This window comes from Bos grunniens, chromosome 28, assembly GCF_055505025.1.
Source record: "Bos grunniens cultivar Pamir isolate PY7600 chromosome 28, Bosgru_T2T1.0, whole genome shotgun sequence".
Classification (NCBI taxonomy): Eukaryota; Metazoa; Chordata; class Mammalia; order Artiodactyla; family Bovidae; genus Bos; species Bos grunniens.
In genome coordinates, this window is record NC_141192.1 from 16,396,508 (window position 1) to 16,406,713 (window position 10,206).

The 10,206-nt window shown below is 50.7% G+C and overlaps 1 protein-coding gene and 1 long non-coding RNA gene across 2 annotated transcripts; both read right to left on the bottom strand.

The window, feature by feature from the left end:
• Window positions 1–1,424: 1,424 nt before the first annotated feature.
• On the bottom strand, window positions 1,425–7,484 carry PLAU (plasminogen activator, urokinase). Its single transcript, XM_086382212.1, has 11 exons — window positions 7,388–7,484; window positions 6,968–7,055; window positions 6,485–6,518; window positions 6,237–6,344; window positions 5,453–5,627; window positions 5,172–5,263; window positions 4,765–4,984; window positions 4,406–4,554; window positions 3,682–3,822; window positions 3,188–3,336; window positions 1,425–2,545 (listed from the first exon to the last, which is right to left on the bottom strand). Exons 2-11 carry the CDS (start codon window positions 7,022–7,024, stop codon window positions 2,369–2,371), a joined length of 1,302 nt encoding a protein of 433 aa, XP_086238338.1. The 5' UTR covers window positions 7,025–7,055; window positions 7,388–7,484; the 3' UTR covers window positions 1,425–2,368.
• Window positions 7,485–7,799: 315 nt separating this feature from the next.
• On the bottom strand, window positions 7,800–10,001 carry LOC147342896 (uncharacterized). Its single transcript, XR_015156876.1, has 3 exons — window positions 9,868–10,001; window positions 8,600–8,704; window positions 7,800–7,937 (listed from the first exon to the last, which is right to left on the bottom strand). It is a non-coding gene; the product is annotated as an uncharacterized LOC147342896 (long non-coding RNA).
• Window positions 10,002–10,206: the final 205 nt, after the last annotated feature.

A 10,206-nucleotide genomic window follows, 5' to 3' on the forward strand; every position in this document is an offset into this window, starting at 1 on the left:
ACAGGAATTTAGTCTGGGCCACCTGACTCCAAAATCCATGCTCTGAACCACTGCATCATACTGAATGAAACAAGCTAGATTATGGGGATTAAAAACTGAATGCTCTGGGTCCTTGCCCTCCAGGGGTCCATGGTCTGGAGATTCTCTGAACAGAAAGGCTAGGAGACCTTGTACCTTCAAACCCTACTCAGAAATCTAACTGTTCATGCAGAGAATGAACAGAATATCCTGACCACATCTTGAATTTACTGAGTCCTTCACATAATCAGGCCAGTTGTCCCCAACAGATCTGAATCAGGGATGCATATCAGAAACACCTGGGGAATTTTTCTAAACTCACGAGCCCTGGCACCAGTCCTGACCTGAATCACAGCCTCTGTGGGTGGAGCATAGACTATCTACCTATTTTTAAAGTTCTCAGGTGACTTAGTAAAGAAACACTGCCAAAATTCACTAACATAGCTTGGAAATTTCAGTATTTTGGCATCCAGCTATAACTCCTGGCTTGCCTTCTACATCCAATCTTTAAGAAGTTGATGTTTGGTTCAAAATACATGTACACATACATTAGGATATCACTCAGCTTTAGATTCTGAACTTCCCGATACTGGGGATAGGAAAGGCTGGTCATGAACTTCATTAACACACCGGGGAAACTCAGCACCATCCTCATACACAAATTATGGGAAATTACGTTTTCTGTTTCCTGAATGCCACCAACTCAAGCTGGGCTGGGTTTTGGATCAGCAGCTTGTGCATGTCTCCCGCTTTGGTGAATTCAGCCCAAGGATCGTTGGGGATAGAATGAAGAGAATATGGTGAGACTAATCCTAAAGACCCTGGAGCAGGGCATGGCAACCCACTCTGGTATTCTTGCCTGGAGAATTCCATGGACATAGGAGCCTGGCTGGCTACAGTCCATGGGGTCTCAAAGAGTTGGACACAACTGAGGCGACGTAGCACACACGCAGTCCTAAAGAGGGATCACCGTGTAAAGTTGAATACGATGTGCACTGCCCAAAGGCATCAGGCTCGGGAGGGGAACTGAGAGTTGACAAAGCCTGCACACCATTTATCACGTTGTGGACTTCTGGCTTGGGGCACCTTTTTTTTTTTTTTGGCCACACCACCAGATGTGGGACCTTTGTTCCCCAGGGATCAAACCTGCACTTCCTACATTGGAAGGTAGAGTCTTAACCACTGGACCGCCAGAGAAGTCCCTGGGGCACCTTTTTGTACCTTATGTGCTATGGAGGATCTGCTCTACAACTCTCCTAGATTCTCCTTCCCGAAGGCCCATTAGGTCCAAGATATAGCCCCATGGAAAACCCTGGGATGCATTCCACCATCGTCATCTTCTACTTTTTATGCTCCCAACTCCCTCCCATACAAGCACCAGGAAAGAGCCAAAATCTTCAGAAAAATCACATTTGATTGATCATATTTATTCAAAATTACAAAAATAGATATAAATAAAAATACCAGAATATAATCATTAAATATTCAGTGTACAGGAGTGGTCCTTGCCTCACTCAGTGAGGATTGGATGAACTCAGCTAGAAGGTCGGAAGGGATAACTGGCCAAGAAAACATCTATGTGAAACTGAAACTGCAAATTTAGTGCTTCTCACAGTCTGCCCCAAAATGATACATTTATACACATCATCACTTGGGAGGCCCAAGAGGCCCCAGGAGTGACCCACGACTTCTCCAAACAGGCTATTCTGTATGACGTCACATCCAGACAATTTGGGGAAGTATCTAGTCTTGCAGTCAGACACAGAACACCAGCTCTTACACTGACACAGCTTGCGCACAAGTGTGCAAACATACGCACGCATATATTACGTTTCCTGATACATCCATGGAATGTCAGAGCCCTTCCCTCAAGTTATTAGTGTCTCTACTCTCCAAACCATTGTTCTTTCATTGGTTGAGCTCTCTCAAGAGACCTCAGTTGTGTTATACTTCCTAATTGGGAAATTATTCATTTCCCAACAGTGGGCCTCATGAATGGCCCACTGCCAGGGAGCTGGGTCTCCTTCCACCTATGCACAGGAGATGCCATTTTTAACTCCAGGAAGCTTTAGTCCAGAAATGGACAATACCATCCCGGTTCAGGACCACCCTTCCATCCTGATCAGGAAGGATCTGGGCGTCCAGCACCCAGACTATATCTACTCATTAAGTAGACTTAGTGAGGCTAAGTCTACTGTCGTTCACCCTGGGGGTACCACAAGCAAAACCACCTCTGCAGAGTCCATCTTCCTCAGTTTCTTCCTTACATATAGCTGTGCAGCTGGCCCTACTGCAAAAATGATGGTCAGCATGGGAGTGGGTGGTGCTTTCCTTGGTTCTCTGGGGTCCTTCAGAGGACAAGGTTAATCTCTCCCCTGGTGTGAGTGTAGATCCAGGGCAGGAATTTTGAGACCCTTGTGTAGACTCCTGGCTTGTACTTCATGGCACAGTCACGGCCCCAGCTCACAATCCCAGTCAGGGTCAGGCGGCCTTGGATGGTACAGACCAGCGGGCCCCCTGAGTCTCCCTGTTAAGCCAAAGACACAAAAGGTGAATCCTAGGAGAAGTGAGAAGGGGGCCAGTCATGCCAAAGAGAGAAAAGAGAGTTTCCTAGAGTCAAAGTCCTTAGTGACTCCCCATTTCCTACCACATCAAATTTAAAAATCCTCTGCTTGCCTTTCAAAGTCCTGTTATCTACAATTCCATCTACATTTTCAGACCCTATACTTCTCCTTCCCATCCCAAGATATGCTGTGGTCATTCTCATTTTTATATCTTGCAAACTGAAATGCTCTCTAGACTTCCCTCTGCCTCCCTATGGATAAGAGTCACGTTCTTTCTCGCTAAAGCGCCCCCTGCCATGGCCATGGCCATCTAGCTGGTACTCACCTCCTTCTAAACAGCTGATCAATGATAATTCACACGACACTCTGAGCACTGCATTGTACGATTTTCTAATGTTTTCTCTTTCTTACGGTCTTAGTCCCTGCCCCTTTCTGAGTCTGAAGTGCCTAGCACAGAGCCAGGCTCTTGACAAATGTTTGGAGCCCCGGTCCTGGTCCTGGCTTCTTGGGACTTTGACTGGAGAGAGACTCCCCAAAGTAGATAGGAAAAAGCCCAGAAGCCCTGGGATAGCAGGGTGATGGAGAAAGATGCTTGGAACTCTCACCTGGCAGGAATCTGTTTCCCACTGTGGGTCAGCCGCACATAGCATTTTGTCAGTGACTTCAGCGCCATAGTAGTGGGGCTGCTGACACACCTCATGGGAAACCAGACTCACAAAAGTCATTTTCAGCTCATCTGAGTAGCGATAGTCAGCTGGATGGAGGAAACAGGGAGGAATTTATGTTAAGATGTGTCTGTCCAGTCTGCACACTGGGGCTCTGTCAGGGAGGGGACCAAAAAGTGTCCTTACCAGGGAAAGCCCTTATTTTTTTCCCACCCAAAATCTAGGTCTTTACCCCACCTGTAGTCCCTCACCCATTTAAATTTATGGCTCATCAGTTCCTAAATAATGCTCCCCACTCCATCCCTAGACCCATCTGCTGCTTCCACCGTGCTCCCATCTCTTTCTCCACAGTCCTCCCTTGATCAAGCTGAGCTCACTTCCAGGCTACAGCACTTTCTCCAGGACCCTCTCAGCCAGACCCAAATGTCACTTACAGGGATTCTCTTTTCCGAAGCCAGTGATCTCACACCTTGTGCTAGAATGAGCATCTCCCTGCTGTGGGGGCAGGCAGATGGTCTGTATGGACCGGGAGGGCTGTGCACACTGGCCTCTGCTGGTACGGATCTTCAGCAAGGCTAGGGGAGCAGGAAGGAGGCAGAGGAGAAAGATCACCACCTGGTCAGGGGGTTACCATCACTCCCCTCCAAACCCTGAGGCTGTCTGTTCCTGCATCAGTTAAGGTCAGAGGGCATCCTGGGAGGTCTGGTGGTAGCCTGTCACCTAAAACAAGCCTATTCTGTTCCATGCTTCAAGGGTTTTGTTCCAGTTGCTGACAGAGGCTTACACAGCCAGGGCTACTGCATACAGCTGTATGGATTTTTTCCTGCAGAAAGCCCTGACAGAGGTAGTTGGGCTGAAACCAGCCCCAGTACCCTCTCCAAGTTCTATATCCTGGGACGGACAGAGGCTCCATCCTGCAACGGAAAGGGCGTCCCAGTCCAAGCTATTGCCACCCAGCGGAGGCTCCCTGTTTGGAAATTCAGGGACTCTACAGAGGAGCACCAGGCCTCTCATGTTTTTCACTCTGAACCCTTCCCTACCGCTCCCTTTAAAGCAGGGTCTTCAAGTTCCCCTACAACCCCAACTTCCCACTCAGGTCTCTCCAGATCCCCTTCCCGCCAGCTATCATCATTGAGCAGATGAGGGTTTTCCACTCACCAATATCATTGTGGTGAGCAAGGCTCTCCGCACTATAGTCCTCATGCAAGATGAGCTTTTCCACCTCAAACTGCATCTCCCCACGTGTGTCGGAGTTAAGCCATGACTGACCCAAGTAGACAATGTAGTTCTCCTTCTTTGGGTGATCACTGTGGGGAGATCAGTCAGACAATCTGATCCTGTGAGAGCCTGTCACTCTCCCCTCCCCACCACAATGACCTGAGAGCATCACCTCTCCCCAAGGCCATGGGCCATGTAGAGAGAGGCTGAGGGATCAGAAATAAGGAGAATCTTTTGCTGGGAAGGAGGAAGGGATTCCTTTGGGCAGAAGGGTCAGGGCCAAGAAAGAAGGAACATACATGAAGCAGTGTGTGGCGCTGACCACCCAGCAGGGACTGATGAGGCTGCCACCACACAAGTAGGTGATGGAGCCTCCTCGATGCCTCCTGTAGATGGCTGCAAACCAAGGCTGGTTCTCGGCGTTGGTGACCTGTCCCCCAACAATCTTAAAGCGAGGCCTCAGAGCCTTCTGGCCACATTGGAACTCTTCTTTCTCCCTAGGAGAGGAGGGACTTTTTCCTGGAGAAGAAAGAAAGGGATGTCTTGGGCAGGGAGGTAGGATAAAGTGTTTTGCTCCTGGTCCTCTGACCACCCAGTTTTCAGGGCCAGGCAGGCCTCCCTCCTCATCCCTCCTGTGATGCAATAAGGGAACGTAGGAGTTTGTCACCTTCCACCCCACCATCATAAACAGGCCACTGACACTTACCAACAGAGCAGTCCTGCACCATGCAGAACTGGACAAACTGTTTTAGGCCAATTTGCACGTAGCACCAGGGCCTTCTCTGATTGTCTGGGTTCCTGGCAACATAGAGGGGAGGAGGGTGTCATTCCAAGCCAAATTGCCTTTTCTGTATCTTCCCCTTCAGAGAAGACTCAACCAATGGCCTTGATTTCTCATACTATGGCCAGCACTTGGCAAACAGGATAGTAACAGGGGTTTCTGTGAGGCCATGAGGAAGGTCCTTGTTACCCCCACTTACCACTTACCTGCAATAATTGTGCTTCCCCAGGCCCAGCTGAATGGCATCAGATCTGTGGGCATGGTACATTTTCAGAAGGACGGTGGGAGAGTCCCAGGCCAGGCAGGGCCGGCCACTGAGGTCTCTGTTGGCCTTCCCTCGGTAAGAGTGACCATTCCCCTGATAGCAGGTTTTCGATGTATCTGTGGAAGAATGTGGGGATGAGAAAAATATTAGAGAAGGAAGTTCAGACAGGCATTTTAGAGAACTTGCCAGGCCTCAGATGATTTCAGTGAGGTAGAAGGTCCTAGAAAGAGTCTCTTTCCACCCCCATCTTACATTTGTGCAGCCCCAGCCTCATAAGCTGAGAAGGCAATGGCACCCCACTCCAGTACTCTTGCCTGGAAACTCCCATGGACGGAGGAGCCTGGTGGACTGCAGTCCATGGGGTCGATAAGAGTCGGACACGACTGAGCGACTTCACTTTCACTTTTCACTTTCATGCATTTGAGGAGGAAATGGCAACCCACTCCAGTGTTCTTGCCTGGAGAATCCCAGGGATGGGGGAGCCTGGTGGGCTGCTGTCTATGGGGTCGCACAGAGTCGGACACGACTGAAGCAACTTAGCAACAGCAGCAGCAGCAGCAGCAGCTTCATGAGGCAGTGTGTGTTCACTGTACATCACATGGGGGTGAAGATGCCCTCCACTCCACCTCCTAACTCCTGCCTGCTCTTGCATCCTACCCATGTCTCCCTGTCCCCAAATCACTGGTACCCCTGTCCCCTCCCAGTTAGAGTCAGGACCCCCATACCTATCTCACAGTGTTCCCCTTGGAATTTCTTTGGGCAACTGCATCGCTGAATGTTGGAGAAGTACTTGTAGGTTACACATTTTCCTCCGTTCAGACAGCCACAGTTCACTGGAAAACACAAAGGTTGGAGGGGGTAAGCAAGGAGCGTGGGAGTAGGCCAGGGGAGAACCAGCCTTGAAGCAAGAACAGGGAGGGGCTGCCCCCTGAGGCTTTTCCAAGATATCTGCGCTCAAGCGGTAGATACTCACATTCACCAGACTCTTTATGAACTTCATTGCTGCCCTGGAAGAGAAGAGGAGTTGGAGAGAGAAAGTTCATCAAAGGTTCCATGTTCCTGAGACCCCAGAGTGAAGATGAACTGGCTCCAATCCCAAAACTCACCCTCCCTCCAGTTGCCTCTCTCCTCACCCTGTTCATGTCTAACTAGATCTCATATGGAAGATCATAGGTTTCCAGCAGGGAGAAATGAACTGACTCAAATAAGCTTCACAAATCAGGTGCCAGCAGGTTGGGGCAGTCCCTGCGGCTTCTTCTTCCCTTGCCAGCAAGTGCAAGCTCCCCAGTTCTCAAGGCCCCAATGCCACACCTGTCCTTTTTCCCTGTTTGGCTCTACTGTTGATTAATTTTGGAGGACTCGGGCTGCCTATGCAGCCCCTTCCTTCCCCTGCGCTGTTCCGGGGTCTTGCAAGCCGCCTCCCGCCACCTAGAGTCAAAGCAGGGAAGCCACTCACATCAGAGTCGCTCACGACCAGGGCACAGACGAGCAGGCATGCCAACAGGACCCTCATGGTGGCAAGGCTGGGGCTCTAGACAAAAGCTCTGCATGGGAAGGAGAAGTCAGGGGAAGAAGCGGAGGAGCGCGAAGGCGGACGGGGTGGATTACTGCAGTTCAGGGCTGGAGCCCCTAGGTTCCCTGCGGGACGAGCCCGCGGTGACCTGGCTCCCCGGGCCTGGCCCGTCTCCCCTCTCTGGAGGTTCAGGGGGTCGTAGCACAGCCTGGACCCGCCGCTGTAGGGGTATACATAGGCACGGGGTGCGGTGACTCAGCGCGCAGACGCAGCCGAGCAGGGGCAGACTGTAAGGGGAAGTAAAGCCGGCAGGATCGGGGTCCCCCGCCTCCACTCTGCGCTCTCAGGGAGGCTCACACTCACCCGCGGCTACGGCCAGAGGGGCGCAGGACCGGGACTGTGGGGACTTGTAGGCACTCTGATGCTCCGCCGGGGTCTAGGGCTCCAATCTCTGCGCTGTGCTGCCAGCCGGCACTGCAGGCTCTATATTAGGACTCGCCCCAGTTCTAGCCCCGCCCCAGCCCGGGATCGCCCGGTCCGCTCCCTTCTCTCCCCTCCCCTAAGGGCGCGCCGCCACTTGGACCCCGCAGGCTTCCACAACCGAAACCGTGAGGGGCAGCGCGGTCCCCAGGGGAGGGGACGAACCAGGTCTGAACCTAGACATGGAGAGGTAACTAAATTCACCGCCCCCTCCTTCCATTCACCTGGCCTGGGCCCGCCGGGTGCAGCACCCTCCACCTCCCGACTTGCCAAAAGGACAGGCGCTAGGGAGACTCTCCCCTCCAGTAAACCAGCTCTTCTCCACCCTCGGCCTCCAACTGCCTAGGACAGCGATTCGGACCCCTGGGCTTAGGGGCATAGCCCGCAGCTCATACAGCTGTGAAGTCTTTCTCAATGTGAAAATGCACGCTCGCTGAAAACACCAAAAAAAGCCAAAAACCCTGCTTACTGGGGCTGCCCCTGTAGTATGCCGGCTTCTCCAAAATCAACACAACCAGTGGATAAGACAAGCTGAGTTTATTGCTTACTGCAGTAAGGCAGTTTGGTCGTGTCAAGGGGTGGGGGAGGGCGTCGGATTTTATTGAGAATTTGTAGATTGGTTGGGCTTCCCTTGCGGCTCAGCTGGTAAAGAATCCGCCTGCAATGCGGGAGACCCGGGTTGGATCCCTGAGTTGGGAAGATCCCTGGAGAAGGGAAAGGTTATCCACTCCAGTATTCTGGCCTGGAGAATTCCGTGGACTAGTCCACGGGTCGCAAAGAGTCGGACACGACTGAGCGACTTTCACTTTTGCAGTTTGATTTAAGGGAGGTCTTTGAAAGTGAGGGCTTGATAAGGACTGGATAAGAATCCTGCTATGATTCTGTAGGATTGTGAGAACAGGGCTTCCCAGGTGGCATGAGTGGCATAAAACCTATCTGCCAATGCAGGAGACATAAGAGACTTGGATTGGATCCCCCCAGGGCATGGCAACCCTCTCCAGTATTCTTGCCTGGAGAATCTCCCTAGAGAGGACACAGGAAGGCTAGAGTCCATAAAGTTCCAAAGAGACACAATTGAGGCGATTTTACACTCACCCATGTGAGAATAAAGTCTCAGGGCACAAACTGTCGATGCTTTCTATTGAAGTTTTGATGTGTCTTCCAGGAAGTTCCTCTAATGAACCATCCATAGTATTGTCACTTAATAAAGACAGTGGAAGAATAAAGCCTTCTTAATGTAGAAACTTGTTTTAACCTCTGAGGAAAGGAATTGGGAAACTGGAGGACACGAATAGGAAGATTTATTTTTCACTATATGGCCTTTTGCACTGTTAAATTTTTGAAAATATCCTTGTATATCACCCATTCCAAAAAGATAATTACAGTTTTAAATGCATGTTTATTTAGTATTCTATATCATAAAACCTGGTTTCTAGTAAGGTAAAATAATTGCTCATCAAGTAAGATTGGTCTTCAGAAAGACCATGTGTAAAGAACTCTACTTATACTTCCTGCCTGAGGGCAAGTGCCCAGTTGTGTACACACACACAAGTCCATGCATGTACACCTGTCTCTCAGGCAGAGCTGAAGAACCACAGTAGGGACTCTGAAGTTCAGTCACCCCCATCCCTTTCCCCCTAGTGTTGGGAACCAGGGCTTGGAGTCACCTGAATCCACCCTGTCACCTCAGTGGAAGGGGAGAAGGCTGAATCCTCCCAAGGCTTAGGAGAAGGGACCCACGGAGAGGCCCAAAGAGGCATAAGGCTTGGTCCCTCTCCCTGCCTAGTGTTAAAGGCTCAGTCATGTCTGACTCTTTGCCACCCCATGGACTGTAGCCTCTGTCCATGGGATTTCCCAGGCAAAAATATTGGAGTGGATAGCCATTCCCTTCTCCAGGGGATCTCCCCAACCCAGGGATTGAACCTGGGTCTCCCGCATTGCGGGCAGATTCTTTACCGTCTGGGCCACCAGAGGCCTACAGCATCTTGCTGCCTGGCAAACCTGGACCCTGGGTCTGGGTTCACCTGAGATGGGTAGGAGAGAGTACCAGGAGAGCAGGAAGAAGGGAAGCCTCTTTACTCTACTCCAGCCAGAGGTCTCAGGATTCCGGCCTCTGCCTGGGGAAAGTACAAGCTCACTATCCAGCTTGTGAGGCCGGTGACCCATCATCCTCTGGAGGGATTCTCTGTGCCCAGCTCTGAGCTGCCAGCCTCACGTACTGAGTCAGAATGCTAGAGGCCTCCGAACCAGTTTTGCTACTTCCTCTAGAAGATCGTGGTATGCTTTGTTTGGAGTTAGAACCCACTAATTGTAAATAAACGTGATCAAAATGTAAACAGAGATGTTGCAGCCTGAGGACTTACCCCGAAACTTGTAGGTTAGTTATCAGGAAATTCCCAGCTGACTCTTGTGATTCACAGCACTCTCCCGGCAGCTCTCATGACTTCAGATTACTTGGCTGGAGGCTGTCATGCTGATTCTGAGAGCAGGATGACCTCATTTCCTCCCGGACAAAGAGACTTGGAGACCGTTATGCACCATGACACTCCTCTTCCCCCTCCTTCCTGTTGTGGCCTTTTCACCTGGTTGAACAATCCTAGAGCTTCTGTGAAGATAGAATTTCTTTTCCACTCTGTGACCTTTGGGTACTCTCTGAAATCTGTGTTCATCTTTTGGTGCACAGTCATCTTTTAATTCTTTTA